This window comes from Rhinichthys klamathensis, unplaced genomic scaffold (genome assembly GCF_029890125.1).
Source record: "Rhinichthys klamathensis goyatoka isolate OS25496 unplaced genomic scaffold, OSU_Roscu_1.1 h1tg000019l_1, whole genome shotgun sequence".
In the NCBI taxonomy this organism is placed as follows: domain Eukaryota; kingdom Metazoa; phylum Chordata; class Actinopteri; order Cypriniformes; family Leuciscidae; genus Rhinichthys; species Rhinichthys klamathensis.
This window is the reverse complement of record NW_026606570.1, coordinates 6,382,405-6,405,167: the sequence shown is the minus strand read 5'-3', so window position 1 is coordinate 6,405,167 and position 22,763 is coordinate 6,382,405. Positions and strand designations below refer to the sequence as shown.

Below are 22,763 nucleotides of genomic sequence, written 5' to 3'. Positions count from 1 at the left end.
ACTGACATATTTTTATTTAAAAAACGACATAATTATCAATGCAAATACAATACATAACCTATAAAACAAACTGGAAAATTAGAAATCTTTGGTTATAGATAACAATTGTGTGAAACACATATTCATGGGAAAATAAAGAAATTACAGAGAAATACAAATAATTTATTTCTATCATTATCCATACACAAGTCAAATCACATTTCTATTGCACATTTAAAATAAACTATTAAAACTAATCCATTTGAGATATTAAAACTTATGTAATATTTGTTAGCCTATATTTTTAACATAGGCCTATACATTATACACATTGCCTTAAATATAATAGGCTATTTTCATCGTAAATTATACCTAAGGAGATTACTTTTTTTATTTAAAATTTACAACATTTGCTTTTTTTTTATGTGATGTTTATTAGGCTATTCTACTACTTTTTATACCGTCCATGGCAAGGCAGCTTAACCAATTAACAGGTTTCTTTCTGACATTTTTACATCGTGTTGATTATTGTGAAATGCATGAAGTTTTCTGATGCACATGGTAAAGGCACACTGAGTATGGCAAGCCGTTTTAACATTTAATCATTTTAACCTACTAGTCTCTATTTTCATGCTACTAGTACTTATTTTTTAGATACTAGTATCTATTTCATTAGTACTAGTACTTATTCATTAGATACTAGTGCTTATTCTTTAGGTACTAGTGCCTATTCTTTAGATATTAGTACTTATTCATTAGATACTAGTCCTTATTCAATATACTAGTACTTATTCATTAGATACTAGTCCTTATTTATTAGATACTAGTACTTATTCATTAGCTACTAGTGCTTATTATTTAGGTACTAGTGCCTATTCTTTAGATACTAGTACTTATTCATTAGATACTAGTCTTTATTTATTAGATACTAGTACTTATTCATTAGATACTAGTCCTTATTTATTAGATAGTACTTATTCATTAGATACTAGTCCTTATTTATTAGATATCAGTGCTTATTTATTAGTTACTAGTACTTATTCATTAGATACTACTTATTCTAGTGTTTATTAAATAGATACTAGTACTTATTCATTAGATACTAGTAATTATTTCAATAGTGACTAGTAACTATTCTTTTGTTACTAGTAACAATTTTTTTTTTTTGCCATTGACTTCTATGGGGATCTGTCATTCAGATATCAACTACTCAGTTCTGACTAGTATGTATTCCAATTGTGACTAGTAAATATATATTAGATACTAGTAGTTATTCATTAGGTACTAGTGCCTATTAAATACTAACTTAATCATTAGATACTAGTACTTATTCATTAGATACTAGTACTTATTCATTAGATACTAGTACTTATTCAATAGATACTAGTACTTATTCAATAGATACTAGTACTTATTCAATATATACTAGTGCTTATTCATTAGATACTAGTACTTATTCAATAGGTACTAGTATCTAATGAATAAGCACTAGTATCTATTGAATAAGTACTAGTATCTAATGAATAAGTACTAGTATCTATTGAATAAGTACTAGTAGCTATTGAATAAGTACTAGTATCTAATGAATAAGTACTAGTATCTAATGATTAAGTACTAGTATCTATTTAATAGGTACTAGTACCTACTGAATAACTACTAGTATCTAATATATATTTACTAGTCACAATTAGAATACATACTGAACTGAATAGTTGATATCTCAATGACAGATCCCCATAGAAGTCAATGGCAAAAAAATAAATTTGTTACTAGTAACAAAAGAATAGTTACTAGTCACTATTGAAATAAGTAATAGTATCTAATGAATAAGTAGTATCTAATGAATAAGTACTAGTATCTAATGAATAAGTACTAGTATCTAATGAATAAGTAGTAATTAGTACTGGTATCTAATAAATAAGGACTAGTATGTAATGAATAAGTACTAGTATCTAATGAATAAGTACTAGTATCTAATAAATAAATACTAGTATCTAAAGAATAGGCACTAGTACCTATAATAAGCACTAGTATCTAATGAATAAGTACTAGTAGGCCTATCTAATGAATAAGTACTAGTAACTAATACATAAGCACTGGTATCTAATGAATAAGTAAAGAATAGGCACTAGTACCTATAATAAGCACTAGTATCTAATGAATAAGTACTAGTACTTAATTAAATAGATCTAAAAAATAAGTACTAGTAGCATGAAAATAGAGACTAGTAGGTTAAAATGATTAAATGTTAAAACGGCTTGCCACACTGGGGTGTTTCTTGTGTTGTGTGATCAGCGACATGTTGCGTGACGTTTTACGAGCTAATTGGTTAACTTGTTACGAGCTCTGTGGTTGCTATGGCGATGATGATGGCTTCATTGCGCCTGTTTGAAAACTAGCTAGCACGTTAGGTAGCTTTCGTTAAATCTCGTTGCACGTGCAAACAAAGTAAGAAGAAAATAAATGTACCTTAAATTTGAATATTTTTTACTCCCAATTTATTTGTAGAGAAAGAGAATATCGCAGGATGTTTTCTAGCCATCAAAAATAAAGCTGATAAACATGACTAAAGCACCTGTCCACCACCGGAAGCGTTTCGTTTCGAAAACTTCTTCCATACTGAGTAAGTTTGCTAGGTTAATATGGTCGTACAACGTTATGTGAGTAGTATGTAACGTTACTGCTTTCTTTTTATGTAACGTTAAATGACTGACTGACTGACGGTCAGCTAAAATAATAGCGCAGAGAATAAACAACGCAACGTTTTTTTTATATATATTTAGCTAACAGGCGTTGATTCTACTTTATAACAAACATGTGGTCAAAAACTTATTATAACATGGTTGTGATAAAACACAACAAAACTATAGAAATTGTTATACAGTACCCTGTTATACTGCAGACTTAGGCGGGATGGACATATTGAAATGCTTAAAAAAAAGTGCTGCAGACAGTGAATGATGATAGTCATTATGTCGATATTACGTTAGATGGATTGCACACTTATGCCGCTTTCACGTGCTATCGGAAATGTCTTACTTCCCAGTTCCCACTTCTGAAGTCCGTGTGATCCATCAGTAGCCTATGTTATTCTGTTACAGACAAGAGCAACGCATTACCAGTCCTGACCAGAGGGTGGCGATATTGACTGAGAAACTTTGGTGCTGACAGAGTGCAGCTTCTGGTGGAGTTATTCAGCAAGTTCTCAATCTCATCATACACGTATCCTTCCAGCTGCTATTCCTTCTGTCAGTTTTTGATTAAAATGGTTTTGTTCTGTGCTAGAAACGTTGGAATAAGCTGCAAGTCAAGCCTGTTTACACCAGATCAAGAAAAGTGAGCTGGAGTCAGAGAAACAACGGATGTATGAAACTAAGGTAATGAGACGGGTGTTCCAAGCCCTTTTTGTGTTTACACCAAAGCTGCAGAACACTGGAATGTGGGATGTTTTCACATTAGCACTGTCTGACTGATGCATCTGGTATGCTTGATAGCCTTCATATGCTGGATTTGGCTGTAGTCTACAATGAGAGAAGGGTTTGTTGGAACGTAATTGAGTTGGCTACTGGTCAGTTCAGTGGAGGAGCAGTTGGCTCAATTCCAGTCCCAGGCCGGGAAGGCCGTGAGAGGAAGAGACCTCTCAGCCCAATTACATACACAACTTGGCCAACTTTTAGTAATAAACAGTAGTGTAGGCAGCTCAAGATGTTTGTTTTTAGTTTGCAGTTTTTTAAAAACAACTGTCAGATACATACTGACCTGAAGTTTGTAAATGCTGTGTATTTGTGGCACTATCAAATCATTGACCTGTTTGTTTGTGCATCCAGACTAGCCCAAATGCCACAGCATTGGTTTAACCAATGGCGTAAGATTTGGGCGGGGCTATCTGTTTTCCTGACCAATAGCAGCTGGGGAGTGTTTAGGAAACTTGTTTGGAAACAGTAGCTGCTTCTGAAATCGCATACTCTCTTAAATAGGTACTTATTTTGAATAAGTAATTACTTCCGACAGCTAAAAATCTATGTTCTATATAGTATGAATGTGTGTAGTATTAATATAATCTGGATGTACTACATTCCCTATGTTGCCCTTATCACGTGACCTACCAGTTGTGTCATGTCACTGCCGTTAACAAATCCTCTCCCGTGGCCTCATGGGATAGTAAAGTGTCCATCGTAAGCACACTTTAGAATCTAGCCAGAAGAAGTAGGTCATCCAAGTACTTTTTGCCTAATCTCTGAGTACTGTGATTTCGGACATGCTACTTTTATCACATACTTTTATCACAAACACAGGCAATGTTTATTTTTGCAACACTATAAGGCCAAAAATGACACACTTTCAGCTTTAAGAAATGTCTCATCAACAGCTAAAGGTGCAATTCAGTGGTCTTGATCAGAGGTATTTAGTCACACCAAAGCAAAAGTTTTCATTGAAAAATGCCTTTGTAGAAATCGCCTGTTGAAAAGTGTACATTACTGTGTAAATATTTGGGGTAAGTAAGGATTTAAAAAAAAAAAAATAATAATTAAACTATCAGCAAGTATGCATTTAATTGATCAAAAGTGACAGTAAAGACCATTATAATATTACAAAAGGTTTCAATTTCAAATAAATTCTGTTCTTTGAACTTTCTATTCATGAAAAAAAAATCCTGAAAAAAAGTACCATGCGGTTTCCACAAAATTTTTTACTGTTTACAACATTGGTAATAATAAGAAATGTTCTTGAGCAGCAAATCAGCATATTAGAACGATTTCTGAAGGATCATGTGACACTGAAGACTGGAGTAATGATGCTGAAAATTCAGCTTTGCCATCACAGGAATGAATGACAATTTTAAATATTAAAATAAAGATCCAAATCAGTTGTTATAAATTTCTGAATATTACTGTAGTTATGATAAAATAAATGCAGCCTTAGGGAGCATGAGACCTCTTTCAAAAACATTCAAAAAATCATATTTTAGAATACAATAGCATTTCTCTCTCTCTCTCTCTCTCTCTCTCTCTCTCTCTCTCTCTCTCTTTCAACAGAAAAGTACCTGCTGGACATTTAAGATCATTTTAACTAACTCATTTTTAAAAATTGCATTTTCAAACTGTTTATGACACTTCTGAGCTGTTGGCAGAGACAGAACAGCATGAGTCTGGTCGAGCTGCCAAGTCTGCACAGTGAGACCGAATTGATTAGAAAGTAGCTCTAGCAAGCCAAGAGAGAGGCAGATCGACTGCAGGTCGGCACAGCCTGTACCAGCCTCAGACTCCAACAGGAATAACTGCAATTGCATCTTATATTACAGGATGTACCACATGCATTGAGTTCAAAATCATGCAAAGAGGACTCACAGTTCCGTTTACTCTACATCTTCTTTGTCTATATTTTTAAGCAACAACCTTGACAAAAGACTGCTGACACAAGGCGACATCATCTATACTCATACTGTTTACAGCACTGTGCCAACCAAACACAGTACCAAAGTTGACAAAAAGCTCCTTAAAATAAAACAAATTTGTTAATTATACCGCGAAATTAACATAAACATGAATTTGCACAGAAATACCATAGAGTCTGATAGGACACACAGCCTTTGACAAAAGATGTGGGAAGTGTTTCTCCTCCCTTTTAAAACTTAAATAGTCTTTTTCCTGATGTCTGAAAGCCTTTCAAAACAGGCCTGCTGCGACCCACCGGTTGAGAACCATATGTTCTTCAGAGAATGCAGGCAGTTTTGAGGCTTATGTGTTGTTATATGTGATTCAGTTGGAGAGAAGGCATCTGCCCGTGTTGTTGAAGCAGTGGTATCCGCAGCAGGTCCATGTCCCGCTGGAAGAGGTTCAGGGTCTGCTGAAGGTCATGAGGACAGAGGCAGATGACCGGATGATGAGTGCAGAACTGGACAATGCCATGCAGTTTATCTCAGAGCACAGCTGCACTGTGGACATGCAACAATATTTAACTAACCAGATCGAGCAGCTCAGAGGAGAGAACCAACAACTGAAGGTGGGGAAATTTGGAGAATCTTTTTAGTAGTTGAATTCAACTAATACACAATTTAGGATGCCTTCGCTATTAGGTTTTTTTTGTTCAGAGAATAAACCGGTTATAGATTAAATTACCCCATTCATGGGCATTATTGATCATGAATGGCTAGAACAGGAAGATATGTTTGACAAATTATTTAATTAGCCCTTGGTTTTAACAGGCCGCATTGAGACAGGCAGAGCTCAGACTCAGCACAATGGCCGGAGAGAAGGCCTGTCAGCAGGCTGCGCTCTCAGAAAAGACCTGCAGTGTTGATCAGCTTACTTTCGAGAAACAGCAGATGACCGCTGAGCTGGAAGTGCGGCGTATGCAGCTTACCCAGCTGAAAGGTACAGACACGGATTCATCTGAATGCTATCACAAACTGCAGACTGATGATAAACACTGTTCAACGTACATTGTCCCTTGCTTTTATTGTATTGTATTTTTTATTGCATGTTTTGGCAGAAGCAAAAATTCAAACCAAGTGACATCTGGGTCAATGACATATAGTAGGATTCATATTATTCACGAAAAAGAAAAGTCTAAATTTAATAACTCTATAATTGTCATGTGTAACAATCAAATCTAAATTATGAACATAATTACACCTTGAATACATGAGTGTACATGCATCTCAATTATTATTTCCAAGTTTTTAAATATATTTTCAGAGGTAAAGCATTTTGTTTACAAGTAGCATAAAATATTTTTAAATATTCATAAATGTTTTTGGGAAGTACATTTTAAAACCTGAACATTGCCTTATTAAAAAAGCTCAAATTATCTGGTATTTTAAGAGATATTGACCTCTGTATGATGTAATTTCTTGGTTTATGTTTCTGTCTGTTTGGAATACATAATTTGCCAGTCAACAGGTTTTCAGATATTATTGTTCAGTAAAACAGTTTTTTTTTTTATATACTACTGTTTAAAAGTTTGGGTAGGTATGATTTAAAAATAATAATGATAATACTTTTATTCAGCAAGGATAATGCTGTTCTTTGGAACTTTCTTTTCATCAAAAAAAAAATATAACTCTTTTTCCACAAAATATTAGGCAACAGAACTGTTTTCAACATTTATAATAACAATAAGAAATCTTTCTTAAGCATCAAATCAGCATATTATAATGATTTCTGTAGCACTGAAGACTGGAGTAAAGATGCTGAAAATTCAGCTTTGGCATCAAAGGGATAAATTATATTTAAAAAAAATATTAAATTAGAAAATATTCATTTAAAATTGTAATAATATTTCACAGAATTACTGTTTTATTGTATTTAATAGTGAAATAAATGTAGCCAGGTGATCTTAAGAAACTTTTCAAAACATTAAGGATGTTCTCTGTTGATGGATAATCTTTTAAATTTGTTTTTTTACAGACCGACAGATTAGTCTAAGAAAAAAGAAAGAAACTTATGAATGATAGTGAATATTTTCTTAGAAATATGAATAAAAGATTATGGCCATGTCCTTTAACATTTCATTTGAAGCATTTCTTTCTTTTAATGAGATTTTTGTCTTCATTCTGATATCACAGTTGTATCACCTTGACATTTTTGACTTTTATTCCCTATTAATCAGAGGGGCAGGAAGCTTTTAAAGAGCTATTTAGCAATAAGACCTGTGAGCTGGAACAACAGAGCCTTAACCTCAGGACTCAGCTGAAGACCGTGCGGGCAGAACTGACTCAGGCAAACAGTTGGTTGAGAACCCTGGAGGGAGTTGATGGTCATGGTACATACACACACAAAAATTTTTTTTTTTTTTTTTTTTTTATAAATAATTTGTACAGCTACAGGTAGGAAGGCATTTAAAAAGAACAATGATCCACAATTCGCCCTCAGTAACCTCACAGGACTGGCCCCTGAGTTATTCAGAGATCAAAGCTTTGAGAAAAAAATCCTAATACACTCAAATACAAATATAAGCATCCGTACCAATTCATAGCACTGCTGATATTTAAAGTGAGGATGTTTTCACAGTGTTACCTCAGGAAAAACCAGACCAAGGTCAAGTGTATATAAAATAAAAGGCGGAAGACCACACCCTGCATTACTGGATTCATTTACATTCTTTACAGAGAGCCAGTGTGTGGCCATGGTTTTGTTGTTTTGCATTTTGGATAATGGCAGGAAGACGGCATACTGAGATTATAGATCTGCTCCATGCACTCCTGCTGTTATTCCACTATGTACTTTTCCATCACTTAATCCGCACAAAGTATGCATTTTAACATTTATACAATGTTTTCAGCTGTTTGACGTCCGTGTATTGAGACATTGTTAAAGAACATTTTTGTTCTCGCTGTGTGCAGTGGTTGTGGGGGCTGTTACATAATGTAGCTATGATTTCTTAGGTCTGACCTCTGTAACCCTCCATTGTTTCATTTTGTCCCATTCAATTGTGAGAGAGACAGAATGGTAAAATGGTCTCATATGACGTAAGTTTCTGTTCATTGGTTCACTGGACAAAGCGTCTTTTGAAATGCAGACAATACATTAACAATATAGTCCAAGTTATTCTCTTGTGAACGTGATGCAGCTGACATAACAACCTGAGAAACAATCCACAAATAGGGCGATACCTCAATAATGCATTGTACATAATATTCCTCTTTCAGACAGGACAGTGAATTATTTTTCAGAGTTGTATTCTTGGTATTTACTGTGGTTGAACTGATTGGAATGTGTTTTATATGTATTTCAGGTCTCAGGGTTGCTCTTGGGATGCAGAAACAGATCACTACTAAAAGAGAGCAGATTGATTTTCTGCAAAGCCGAATTCAGCTGCTGGAAGAGACCATTGAGAAGCTCAAGATGGTGAAATGCATCACTAACGAGAACTTTCGGTTTCTCACAGCAACTACCTGTTACTAATTAGTGTGTATATGTAAAAATAGAAGGTGTCCAGGCCCAAACTGTTGGTAACTAAGTACAGTGCTGTGAGAAATTGTTTGCCCCCTTCCTGATTTTTTCTCTCTTTTTTGCATATTATTCACACTTAAATAATTCAGATCATCAAACATATTTTAATATTACACAAAGATAACCCAAGTAAATATAAAATGGAGTTTTGAAATGATGATTTCATTTATTAAGGGAAAAAAGCTGTCCAAACCTGCCTGGCCCTATGTGAAAAAGTAATTATTCTTACACTAATATTCTGTGGACTGATGAGACAAAAGTTGAACTTTTTGGAAGGTGTGTGTCCCGTTACATCTGGCATAAAACTAACACAGCATTTCATAAAAAGAACATCATACCAACAGTCAAACATGGTGGTGGTAGTGTGATGGTATGGGGCTGCTTTGCTGCTTCAGGACCTGGGCGACTTGCCATTATTGATGGAACCATGAATTTTTCACTGTACCAGAAAATCCTGAAGGAGAATGTCTGGCCATCAGTTCGTGACCTCAAGCGCACTTGGGTTATGCAGCAGGACAATGATCCGAAACACACAAGCAAAGTCCACCTCTGAATGGCTACAAAATTAAGGTTTTGGGTGGCCTAGTCAAAGTCCGGACTTAATTCCAATTGAGATGCTGTGGCATGACCTTAAACAGGCCGTTCATACTCGAAAACCCTCCAATGTGGCTGAATTAAAACAATTTTGCAAAGAATAGTGGGCCAAAATTCCTCCACAGCGATGTGAAAGACTCATTGCCAGTTATCGCAAACGCTTGATTGCAGTTGTTGCCGCCGCCAAGGGTGGCACAACCAGTTGTTAGGTTTAGGGGGGAATTACTTTTTCACATAGGGCCAGGCAGGTTTGGCAAGCTTTTTTCCTTTAATAAATGAAATCATCACTTAGAAACTGCATTTTGTATTCACTTGGGTTATCTTTGTGTAATATTAAAATTTATTTGATGATCTGAATCATTTAAGTGTGATTAAATATGCAAAAAAAAAATAATCCGGAAGGGGGCAAAACATTTTTCACAGCACTGTATATCTAAGTGAGAGGTTTTCAGCCCTGCTCCTGAAGTCCCACTTCCCTGCAAAGTTTATAACCAACCTGCTTCAGCTTGTGATTTTCAAGCGATCCTGAAGAGCTTTATCTGATTCAGGTGTGTTTTATTAGGGTTGGTGAGAAACGTTGCGGGACAGTGGGCCTCCAGGAGCAGGGTTTAAGACCTATGATCTAAGTAAGTACACTCACCTAAAGGATTATTAGGAATTTATCTAATCAACCAATCACATGGCAGTTGCTTCAATGCATTTAGGGGTGTGGTCCTGGTCAAGACAATCTCCTGAACTCCAAACTGAATGTCAGAATGGGAAAGAAAGGTGATTTAAGCAATTTTGAGCGTGGCATGGTTGTTGGTGCCAGACGGGCCGGTCTGAGTATTTCACAATCTGCTCAGTTACTGGGATTTTCACGCACAACCATTTCTAGGGTTTACAAAGAATGGTGTGAAAAGGGAAAAACATCCAGTATGCGGCAGTCCTGTGGGTGAAAAATGCCTTGTTTATGCTAGAGGTCAGAGGAGAATGGGCCGACTGATTCAAGCTGATAGAAGAGCAACTTTGACTGAAATAACCACTCGTTACAACCGAGGTATGCAGCAAAGCATTTGTGAAGCCACAACACGCACAAGCTTGAGGCGGATGGGCTACAACAGCAGAAGACCCCACCGGGTACCACTCATCTCCAATACAAATAGGAAAAAGAGACTACAATTTGCAAGAGCTCACCAAAATTGGACAGTTGAAGACTGAATGTTGCCTGGTCTGATGAGTCTCGATTTCTGTTGAGACATTCAGATGTTAGAGTCAGAATTTGGCGTAAACAGAATGAGAACATGGATCCATCATGCCTTGTTACCACTGTGCAGGCTGGTGGTGGTGGTGTAATGGTGTGGGGGATGTTTTCTTGGCACACTTTAGGCTCCTTAGTGCCAATTGGGCATCGTTTAAATGCCACGGCCTACCTGAGCATTGTTTCTGACCATGTCCTTCCCTTTATGGCCCCCATGTACCCATCCTCTGATGGCTACTTCCAGCAGGATAATGCACCATGTCACAAAGCTCGAATCATTTCAAATTGGTTTCTTGAACATGACAATAAGTTCACTGTACTAAAATGGCCCCCACAGTCACCAGATCTCAACCCAATAGAGCATCTTTGGGATGTGGTGGAACGGGAGCTTCGTGCCCTGGATGTGCATCCCACAAATCTCCATCAACTGCAAGATGCTATCCTATCAATATGGGCCAACATTTCTAAAGAATGCTTTCAGCACCTTGTTGAATCAATGCCACGTAGAGTTAAGGCAGTTCTGAAAGGGGGTCAAACACAGTATTAGTATGGTGTTCCTAATAATCCTTTAGGTGAGTGTATATAGGTAATACTGTTATCATAATTCTTGATGTGAAATTTTTTTCAGACCAAAAAAAAAAGTGTATATTTATGTATTTTCCAAATAATTAACAACAATTGGAGGGAAGGTATGGCCTCAGATTTGTCGCAAACACAGTAAATTAAGTGGGGCTTTCAACCTCATGGTGTCTGAATTCTAAAAATGGTACTTTATTATTTATCTTGTTTCAAAAGTATCTCCTTTAGTTTGAGACCAGGGGAAATCATTTTTATTGACTGTTGAGCACTTTTCTGTTTTCACAAAGCACTGTCAGGGATACCCCTTTCCCACCACTAAAATGCATGAAATATTTATAGGAGAGGATTATCAGAAAGACAGTGTGAAACATGGCCTGAATGTAGGTCTAACTTACTCTGCTTGATTGAAATGAAATGGAATTTTGTATTTTTTGTATTTGTTCTACAGGTGTAGTCATAAGCTTACATACACTTTGCAGAATCAGCACAAATGTTAATAATTTGTAAAAAATAATAATAAGAGGGATTATACAATTTATTTTAATTTTTGTATGTAGTGCTGCTGACCTAAGCTGTATCACATAACAGATGTTTACAAATAGTCCCTAAGACACTGAATTGACACAAATAAACCAGTTCATAAGTTTAATTCTTAATACCTGGATGATTCAAGACTGTTTTTATGTCTTGTGATAGTTGTTCATGAGTTCCTTAATTATCCTGAGTTTAACTGTAAACTGTTTTTAAACAAAACAAATCCTCAAGGTCTTGCACATTCTTTGGTTTTCCAACATCTTCTGCATCTTTGAACCATTTTTCAGCTGTGACTATGATTTTGAAATCCATCTTTTCACACTGAGGATAACTGAGGAACTCGTACACAAATATTGCAAAAGCTGCAAACATTCAATGGTGTTCAAGAAGGAAACATGATACATTAAGAGCTGGGGATATAAGCTTTTTGAATGGGATGTAACTTGTTTTTATTCCCTCTTTTTTACTATTAACTCTTGCAGATTCTCCAAGGTGTTTGTAAAACTTCAATTTGTTGAATTGCATGATTATATGGCTGAAACTAAGTTGGAAATATTAGAATGTTCTTTGTTGCATTTAGGAAATTGTTTCACTCCTCATTGGGAGTTAGCTACTACTAGTTACGCTACTTAGAATCGCAGATTGCACAGTATTGTGAAATAAGTTAAAATTGTGTAACTACAGTGTAAGACTGATGTTTTCCAGCCATAAACCTTGCAAAAAACCTGTTATAGATTTTTTCCTCAAACCTAACTATTTTAGATTTGTTTCCCTAAAACTAACTATACTAGTATAACGTATACGTTAGCGCGTGTCTCCAGACGATAATTCTAACTTACTTGTTTTCTTGCTGTGCAGCTTAAATGACAGACAGACTTGAGTAATTGTCCTTTAAATGCTCTTTATTACGGCCAGGAGTTCTCGAGCAGTTCTCAGAGAATCTCAACCAAAAGAGGAATACAACAAGCTTTATAGGAGAAAGCCAGACACATCAAAATAGAATCATCATGACTAACATGTCACGCTATATCAATATGATTGGTTACATTTTTTAAAGCAAGCCACCCCCAACCCCCTTTCATTACCCTTTATTAGTGACATCAGCAAAAATATCATGTGACATCAGCAAAAATATCATGTGACATCAGCAAAAATATCATGTATCATCAAAAAAACATTGTAAGGGGTTAATATTTCAATCAATCATTTCACAATACAGTTAAAGAACAGAACGTTTAGTCCATTTTCAAAGTTCCACTGACCAAGGTTACATTGAGTCAAAAGTTTGTTTAGAAAGTCAGATCATATTGAAAGTTTGTCTGATGGCTACATCCTAAATAAAAGGAAGTAAGATTAATTTGGGTTTATTGTTAGATCTAGAATGGAAAGTTAGTCACCATCAGACATAAAAACGAGAAGTGTGATACATTTTTAATCTAAAATCTTGATTTGTTTATGGTAGTAACATTATTAATCTTATCTATTAAAATCCACCACAAACCCTTATGGGCTTTAGTAGATGACTATTGCAGCACTTTTCTTGAATGCAAGAACAAATATTAAATATTAAAGTATTGTTGCATCGTCCAAAGAGCAACTTTTTTCTGTTTATGTGTGTTTTCCTTTTGTGCACATGTACATATAAATGTGTGTTTGTGTGTCATAGGAGAAGCATCGTCAGGCATTGCTGGTTAAGAGACAGACACAAGAGCTAGTGTCAGAGAGGGAGAGCAGGAGAAGACTGGAGTCAGAAGTGGAGACGCTGTGCTCACAAGAGCGAGAACTCAAAGGCAAAGCAGAGAGACAGGAAGCAGCTTTATTCAAGGTGTCTTGACAGTCTTCTTGTTAAACAGGCTTATTCCAAATACAACAGTATTCTGTCAGATAATAGAGCAGATGACTGACATTGTAAACAATTGAAACATAATGTATATTCTACAGATGTCTGACAGTTTGGCTGAATGTCAAGACTTTATTCAGAAGCAGGAACAGGAGCTTATGAGGCTGAAACTGCATCATGCTTTAGATTTAAAGGTAAAACATAGACAAATTTACTGTAGTAGTAATTATTTGATTTCATCTTCTGGTCAAACGTTACTATTCTTTTGCTGTTATGCTAATTTCCATGCTTATGTTTTTGGTCAGGAATTGCAAAGCCAGAACTGGCGTAACGTTCCCAGATCTCCAGTCAGCAGTCGTACCCATCTTCCCCTCGCTCAGCAGAACGTTAATGGCCTAATGGAGGTATGAAAAAGCCTTGCTAACTACACACACACTCAAATATCTGAACTGACAGATGTGCTGGAACGGATTTCCATTTGGAATCTTTCCAGGTGAGAGTGTGTGACCCCATTGTGGAGCTGAAGAGAGCTGTAAGAGAGCTGCGTGGCGGGATTGTTGAAGAGCAAGGACCACACACTAGTACGAGCTTCAGGAGGATACCCGAAGAAGACCACACATCTAGACAGTGAGTCTCATTCATAAAAGGCCATTATAGAGGAAAACACCTAAGGGAAGACCACATCATCAGGGAATGGAGGAGTTGAGTAGAGTACAAGTAGAGTTTTGTGAATCACTCAAATCTTATTGATCATTTTCATTGCAGACCAACAGAAACTAAAGATGCTGGATGTACCACAGGGCCATTTGGGAGAATAACGAGTTACAGGTATGAGGAAAGTACACACACATGTTAACTACAAGTAGTTTCATGCCTTCTAACCACACATGCACAGATGCTTGATGCCCAATAAAGTGCTTTTTCCTCAGTTAAGATGTTTCGTAACATTTAAGTGCTTCTCTGCAGTGGTTTATACTTGTTCTCCCCTCTCTCTGAGACACATTTAATGCATGTGCTGCTTGTGTTGCATGTGTGCTTTGCAGTGAGCTCAGAACTGCTAAACCTTATAAGCAGGAGTGCAACAGCCCTTTATCATCTGACAGTGAGTCTTTGTGCCACTACTTTAATCAATGATGGAAAAACTGATTAATGATCTTTGCTAATTTGGAAAAATACATAAATATAATCAAATGTCTCTTGTTTGACAGACAATGCAGTACGCTCTAGAGCGGGCCAGATGTGCTATTCCCGCTCTACTCGTGCGGCAGGATGCAGGTCTCCTGTGCACCTTCTCCTCACTTCTGATCTTCCCGCTGACAGAAACTATTGGCCCCCTTCCAGCGCTAATCAGATATGTAAGCTACACATCAAACACAATTAGAGCCGGTTTATGAAAGTTAAACAGATAAGTGTTACCCGATGCAGGATTTATTTAACAATACCAATGATTTAATTATTTTACTGTATGTTGTAAATCACAGTGAGTGATTATTTGGTTATAAAGCTTAAACCAAAGTTTATTGGTCTTTTATCAGCTGCCAACAATCAAGATGAGCTCAAAGGACAGGGATCGCGGAAAAAGATCTGAACAGACCGTAGACCTTACTGAAGGATCTTCAACTGAAGTGTGATGGTCAGAATGACACTATTTTTGTTTTATAATCTCAAGAGGTGTGCTTGACTTTGACTGTGGCTGGCCTTACTGATCAGTGAGATTTGCTGCTTAAAGTTGGGAGAGAAGTTGAAAACTCAACTAGTCAGATACTTTCAGCTTCCCAAAGTGATGCTTACACTGTGTTTGCTTTATCACAAATAAAGTGGATTAGATGTAATATTTGTCAGATAAACAGATGTTTGACTTTTAAATGTAGCAAACGGAAACACTTTTCATTTGGTAGGTTATGTGCTGCTTAAAGGGATAGTTCTCCCAAAAATGAAAATTCTGTCATTAATTACTCGCCCTAATGTCATTTCATTCATCTTTGGAACACAAATGAAGATATTTTTGATGAAATCTGAGAGCTTTCTGTCCCTCCATTGACAACAACGTAATTGACACTTTGACGCTTCAAAAACTTAATAAAGTGATCGTAAAACTAATCCATATGAATTGAGAGGTTTAGTCCAAGTTTTCTGAAGAGACTCGGTCGCTTTATATGATGAACAGATTGAATTTAGGCTTTTATTCACATATAAACATTGATTAGCGAACATAAACCTGCTTGACCGCGAGTATGAACATGATTGGTTCTTGCAGAAGTTCAAACTTGCTGCGAAACACGAGAATGAACATCATTGGTTCTTGCACGTCAAGCGAACATGCTTTAGCTTCCGTTTACCACATCTGATGTGAGTTGATGAATGTTTATATGTGAATAAAAGCCTAAATTAAATCTGTTCATCATATTAGTCTCTTCAGAAAACTTGGACTAAACCGCTCAATCGATTAGTTTTACGATCACTTTATGAACTTTTTGAAGCGTCAAAGTGTCAGTTGCGCAGCTGTCAATGTAGGGTCAGAAAGCTCTCAGATTTCATCAAAAAGACCTTCATTTGTGTTCGAAGATGAACGAAAGTCTTATCGTTTGGAACGACACGAGGGTGAGTAATTAATGACAGAATTTACATTTTTGGGTGAACTAACCCTTTAATACAGCACCTGTATAAAAAAAAAAAAAAAAAAGTTCAAGATAAGCCTATATTATTAAAATACCAATAAAGTGAGGTCTGTATTATTTAAATCACTTTCATTTTTAATTAACATGACACAAAATAACTTTAAGATTACATTTTTACTGTTATAAAAACAAGATTTGTTAGCATTAGTGGAACTGAAGGTGTCAGAATAAACACGAAGCGCACGTCATTGTTGTTATCAGTGAATCTAGCCTATTGTGAAATAGCTGTGTTGTCATCAGAGCTCATACAGCCACTCTTGAGAAACTAAGCCGACTGAGCCAGATGACTGCTCTCTCGGTCTTAGACGTTTCTAACCGCCATGCACTGCTTTGGTCTGTGCAGCGCCGCATGAGGTCGAACACACCTAATAACAATCGACCCTTTGCTAGACCAGCCTTCAAAATATTACTTACCAATTCTACCTTAGCAACTGTTTAGCATGGCAGAATGCATAAGAGCAGACTTATGGATGTGATGTTTACCCAAAAATTTCTTAGAAAGCCCTTGTTCGTCCCACCGGGAAGCTGAGAACACAGTATTTGTTTTTCAGTGGAAGTTTTATGAATGAATAAAGAAAACTAGAGGAAGAGAGAGCCATGCCAAATACGCCCCAGTTTAATTTGTTTTATCATGAATTTACTGTATACAGAAATCTGGCTTGGGGGTAAAATGTTCCTTTAATCTTAGAAAAAAAATGTAGTTGGGAGAACTGCATTTAGCAGCTGATGCATGAATGTGTGAAGTCATGTTCAATAAAACAACATAAGGGAATATTATTTAAAGATGAATGTGTGAAGTAATGTTCAATAAAACAACATAAGGGAATATTATTTAAAGAGTTTAATGCACAGCTCTCCCTGTAGATGATGATGTGGAGCCTCTGATCCTGTTCTTCTGTTCATCCTCCGAGAATACAGCACTGAGAAACTACACAAGGACATGAATAAAATACTTGATTATTAAATAATTAATTTGTCAAAGTATATGAAATATTATTTGAATTTAAACTCATAAAATATTTATTCAGTTGTATTACCCTTGGCATTCTCACTCCCTTTTTGATAATGAACTCTCTGAATGCCTGAATGCCGTGAATCTGCTTCAACTCCTTATCCTAGATGACAGGAAAATATAAATGGAACTCCAGCAACTAAATAGAGATCAGGCTGGTTTGCCTCATCATCAGCTGTCACATTATTTGCTCTTTATACCTAGTAGATGCTATAAAAGTCACCTGCTCACTCAGCTGTTCCTCAAAGTCCAGACTCCCTGTGATCTCTGCCAGGGCTTGAGGATCATTGGCAGCCTGGGGTCTGTTGGGTTTATAGGCCTGTTGTACAAACATAGAAGAGACTTGTTAATCCAATCACAAAAATGATGTATTAAGAACAAAAACAATGTCTCCAACCTGAGTCAACTCCTTAACACGCTGGCCTTTATGATGTTCCTCTACAGAGCTCTGGAGTTTTGCTATAGTTTGATTAGGATCGGTCTTGTTAATAGGTGAGGTCATGGAGGGTTTCTTCTCATAGTCACTCTTAAACAGGTCCAAGATGGTTGACTCTGTCAGATCACTGGTCTCTCCACCCTGAGAAAACATTGAAAGAAAAAAGCCATTTAGGCTTAATATCTATTGCGTAATGTGTAGATGATGAAATATTACTTACCAGTGAAGTAATCCATTCACAGAAGAGCTTGGTAATCATCTGCTTGTCATCTTGTGATACGGAGTGCAAGTGTTTAACACTCGCCATCTGATCGTCTCTAACACCCAGAGTTCCTTTGAGTCTCTGCCATTTATAGGGATTTCTTGGTCTGGCGTCTTTACATTTTTCCTTTTGAGGCCTTGGGAAATTTAAGAAGGGTATGGTATTATGATATGTGTAACATACTTCTATAATGTCTCCCACCGGGAAAGAAATTTGACATTAAAATAGGAATACTGTTTTTAACCTAACATTGTGACCGGTTCCATTCTAATGGAATGGGATCAGAACCAAAACCAGAAACATGCACAAAAGAGGAAATTAAAATCACTTGATGTTGATGGATGGTTTTATTGTCTCCGGAGTTGAGAATTCACATTGTGCTCTGTTTTCTTCTAGACGTTCCGTTTTCTTTGTTGGAGATGTTATGGACAATTCCTCCGTCACGCACATATCGGGATCCAGGACTGACAACACCTGATCAAATAACTGTTGAAAAAGTTGGAGGCATTGTATATTATACATTGCAATTAAGATTCCTCAATATATTATTTTTTGCTTCATCATCTTTCATATTTAAAGCTGCTGTTAGATATTTCAGCGCCACAAGCAGCACCAAATGGAATCACAAAACTGTTTTCAAACAGGTTTCCCAAACACTCCCACAGCTTCCAGTGGACCCTTTTCGCATTTCCATGATTCTCTAAATTGTAAGTCGTTATCATCGTTGGGTAATTATCTATCCTGGTGAATGGGAGACTATAACAAATGTAATTTTTTGTGTTCCCATTTGCTAACAAAACAGAAGAAGCTTATTAGAAACCCCATTGATACGGTGTTAACTCTTTTTTGTGGTTTAAAATGAGGGTAAATGTTCGTTGCATTAAAAAATAGCTAACAGCAACTTTAACATGAATTGAAGTGTAGCCCATTTACATGTTGTCCAGTCATGTCGACAACATTTTAAAAGTGGTATTACCTCTGGTGTCAGACCGCTCTCCAGATGTGGATACAGGGCCAGTGGGTGTTGTTTGAGTTTGTGCTCGACAGCATCAATGAACTCCTGCTGAGCTTGACTCTGGGGATTCTGCTTTGAGTAACACGCTTGAGTTTTACTCAGTCTCTTCTGCGGGAACTTCGTTGAACAAGCGTGGTGGTTCGGCATCCCAAAGACCGCAGGGGTGGGTCCACTCTTACACTGGGTAAAGAGCTCTTTATTGACTGTCGGGTAACCATCTCTAAAATCATCCAGGCCCGGGGACAAAAAACGCCATTTGCGACTATCTAATGCCCCAGATAACTGTTGCTTTTGCCGAAGATCCCTGAGATATTTAGTCTTTAGCCGTTCCTTAAACCTGAAGACAAAGACAAGAGTAAGTGGTCATTCCTGTTCTGTTATGCAGTACCAGATGAGCTCTGTAAAAAAATCTTAAATTGAAATTTGAGGATGTATTTATAAAAGGATACAGAATACTTTCTCATCAAGCTTAGGTACTAATTGCAACTTGATGGAAAAATGGCAAGAAAGGACTGAACCTAGTAGGTTGGAAATAAAGAGCTGTTCCTCAATGAGCTTACATAGAGCTTTACTTTAAGTTATAAAGTGAATATTCTAGGGGTGTAACGATACCCTCATGTCACGATTCGATACTTAACTCAAGATACGATATAATTGTAATACTCCATATAGTAAAAGGTTGACAAAAAATGTACACTTTTGATTTAAATGCTCAATTTTGTGTTATATTAAGGTGGAAATGAATAGGCTTGGACTTCGACCAATGCACAGGACAATGGTGACACCAGAATAAAAAATATTCATGATTCTGAAGCTGAAAATATAATTATTTTAGACAAATATGCTTGCACTCTGTCACTGACTAGTACATATATTTCAAATAATGTAGGCCGCTTTTTACTGGTAACATAAAACATTTGGCATTATAATAATAACAATAAACACTTCATTATTATACATTATATTCAACATTATAAATAGTAGTTTAATGTAGTACTGACACTCACTCTGACACTTTTTTCTCACAGTAATTTTCATTTTGGGTGAGCTATACACAATACAGATTGTCTGTCACTATCCACGATATTGTTAAAAATTGTTTTACGATATACTGTGACACCCCTAGAATATTCAGAAGAAAAGTTTTAAATAGTCTAAAAAGGGGAAAAAGAAGAACACCTGCTGGAACATGTCTTAATACATTGCCAGTTTTTCATGTTATAAGTTAGTATTTCATTTAAAAAGTTAATTTTTAGTATTTTTATTTATTTATTTTATTCACAGTAGTAATAACTAATTTTGCAATTAAATAAAAAAATATAGGCTAATGATTGCATGCTGTCGCAAAGTGTGCAACTTACCAGGGAAACTTAATGTTTTCCACTTGTCCAGTTTTGAAAGACATTTCACTCGTCTCGGTGCTTCTATGTTATATTTAAAAGGATTCGTTTCCTACCGAATGTGTCTTATAGTTTACAAACACAACGTTATTAAATTATCACCATGTAAAATTTGGACACTCGAGTGAGGTGCGTTGGTTTGGTTGCTATGGCAGCACAGCAGACTGGCGCTCTGGTATTTGTAGTTCTTCTCTACTTATGATGAGGGGCGTGTTTAAACCACAAGAGGGAGCTTTGTGATAATATTGCAGATGCAATATTTATAGCTGATAGGAGCTCTATTTGACCAAACGCTTATTAATAGAATAAACATTTTAATTGCTGAGTCTGTGCCTACAAAACACCCCCGTCCGTCGCTTTATTTCAATCTATTAATTTCTCACTGAATTTCTTGTTTTTACTGTGTTTTTTTTATGTACTTTTGAATGCTCATCCTATATGGGAGCATTGGGGAGTTTATAGCCTATAGATGTACTGATTTATTCGTTATCATTAATATTATCAGTCTTTCATAACATATCCCTAAAAACAAAGCCCCGTGCAAAGAACAGGAAGAGAAGTATAAGTGGAAATTGTTTTGCCTTTGAGATTTGCTTGACTTACATCCTGCATGAATGATTTACTCTCACAGGATGTGGAACAGAACTTTCTGTTTTGTTGTTCCAACCTCCCAGATATCATTAAACCAATGATCCATCAGTTCAGTCGAGCCGGACAAAAAGTTAATAATAATTCACAGTAACTGTTCAAACTGGCCACATGACAGTGGTCTGAGTTCAAATTAATCCGATGAGACGGTTAATGACTGTGAAGATAATGCACAGAAGATGTCCTGTTCTTCAGGAGGTTCAATGTTGTTTATGGAACAGTTAACTCTTAAAGGGGGAAAAAATACGTTTGGGCTATTCCAAACAATACAATAATGTCCTCTGATTAGGTGATTTTAACCTTCCTGAGAACGCCCTTTTGGAGTAGCCAATTCAAACGGTCTCATCTAATCAGCTTTGGGAGGTTTTGTTTTTTGTTGATTTTTAAAAAAAAAATTTACATTGGATCCAAGAGAAACGTACAGTACTACACTGCTGTTAGAAATCCTCATTAAATTCTGGCAGTGGGACAGCTGATACTTTGAAATATGGGAATGAGTTAGTGATCAGGGAGTGGAGAATAATTTCTACGAATGAATAACCGGATTCAAAGCTGGTTCAAACCCAGAGCCCTTAAGCAGAATTTTCATTTGTCTTTATTTCTACTGTGTTCTTTGTGCATCACAGGATCTTCTCACGTGTGAAACTTCACCTACACTCCTTCTTTATTCCCATCTAGTTTAATGAAGAACATCCATGAAACCTTTCCATTGCATAAAAGGTTCCTATAGTGGAAAAGGGTTCTTTAGATTATTAAAATGTTCTCCACACTAAAAAAAAAAAAAATAGTTCTTGTAAGAACTGTTCATGCAGAGAGGTTTCTTTGAGAGGAACCCAAACATGTAAATTCTAAATGTAAAAATATTTCACAAATTATACGTTGACTTTCGTGGAATACAAAAGAAGATATTTTGTGTCGTTTTGATTTTGTTGTTTTGGATCTTCTCTTGTATTCACCAGAACAAAGTAAGTCAGGTTTGGAACGTCAGTGAGTAAATAATGACAGAATTTTCATTTTTGGCTGAAATTTCCTTTAACCTTATGAGCAATATGAAAAACAAGCTTCCAGGAACTGATAAGGATGTAATAGGTTCATTAAAACTCCCTTTCTCTTCCCGACCAAAATGAATGAGAAAGACCAACTATTTCCATGCATGTAAGCTCGTCTTGCTACCTGCAGAGAGCTCTTTCAAACATTTGTAAGAGTAAACAAAGTGAATTTAAACGCAGCGTATTTGTTTTGCACACATTTACAGTAGAACAAACTTCACAGACTGTTCAGAATTAACGTGGTGGCGTGACTGCTTCAGGAATCCGTGTGTTTTGAGGGTGTAGCCCGGTGACTCCTCCTATACAGCCAGCAAGGAGTTGAACAAGATCCCTTTGACTTCGTGGTTTATTCATCTGTTTTATCATGCACACCTTCAACTGTTAACTAATTCCTTAAATTATCTCATGTGGAATAAACAGCGAAATAATTATGTACACCACAATCCATGAAGAATCCTTTCCATTGCACAAACGTTTCTTTATAGTGGGAAAAGGTATAAATATTATTTGCCAAAACAAATCAAATCATCATATTGGAATGAT

General features: G+C 36.2%; 2 protein-coding genes across 2 annotated transcripts; one reads left to right on the top strand and one right to left on the bottom strand.

The window, feature by feature from the left end:
* Nucleotides 1-5,122: 5,122 nt before the first annotated feature.
* LOC130072920 (coiled-coil domain-containing protein 158-like) lies at nt 5,123-18,644 on the top strand. Its single transcript, XM_056238247.1, has 14 exons — nt 5,123-5,153; nt 5,642-5,982; nt 6,185-6,353; nt 7,591-7,743; nt 8,716-8,828; nt 13,547-13,705; nt 13,822-13,914; nt 14,026-14,124; nt 14,214-14,347; nt 14,486-14,548; nt 14,764-14,822; nt 14,929-15,075; nt 15,256-15,347; nt 18,505-18,644. The coding sequence occupies exons 1-13, from the start codon at nt 5,123-5,125 to the stop codon at nt 15,306-15,308; spliced, it is 1,614 nt and encodes a 537-aa protein (XP_056094222.1). The 3' UTR covers nt 15,309-15,347; nt 18,505-18,644.
* zgc:158260 (uncharacterized protein LOC571389 homolog) lies at nt 17,225-20,674 on the bottom strand. The gene is made up of 8 exons (XM_056237486.1): nt 20,485-20,674; nt 19,085-19,460; nt 18,437-18,594; nt 18,067-18,244; nt 17,808-17,987; nt 17,634-17,729; nt 17,436-17,513; nt 17,225-17,326 (listed from the first exon to the last, which is right to left on the bottom strand). Exons 1-8 carry the CDS (start codon nt 20,526-20,528, stop codon nt 17,240-17,242), a joined length of 1,197 nt encoding a protein of 398 aa, XP_056093461.1. The 5' UTR covers nt 20,529-20,674; the 3' UTR covers nt 17,225-17,239.
* Nucleotides 20,675-22,763: the final 2,089 nt, after the last annotated feature.

What these genes read in the sequence shown, in the direction of transcription:
- zgc:158260 (XM_056237486.1), bottom strand. Translation starts at nt 20,528, where the DNA reads ATGTCTTTCAAAACTGGACAAGTGGAAAACATTAAGTTTCCCTG. An exon ending in GTGAATGGATTACTTCACTG is followed by an intron (nt 17,988 to 18,066) that starts GTAAGTAATATT and finishes ATGTTTTCTCAG; the next exon opens with GGTGGAGAGACCAGTGATCT. An exon ending in AGGAACAGCTGAGTGAGCAG is followed by an intron (nt 17,514 to 17,633) that starts GTGACTTTTATA and finishes CCTGTCATCTAG; the next exon opens with GATAAGGAGTTGAAGCAGAT.
- LOC130072920 (XM_056238247.1), top strand. Translation starts at nt 5,123, where the DNA reads ATGAGTCTGGTCGAGCTGCCAAGTCTGCACA. An exon ending in GCAGCTTACCCAGCTGAAAG is followed by an intron (nt 6,354 to 7,590) that starts GTACAGACACGG and finishes CCTATTAATCAG; the next exon opens with AGGGGCAGGAAGCTTTTAAA. An exon ending in TTCCAGCGCTAATCAGATAT is followed by an intron (nt 15,076 to 15,255) that starts GTAAGCTACACA and finishes GTCTTTTATCAG; the next exon opens with CTGCCAACAATCAAGATGAG.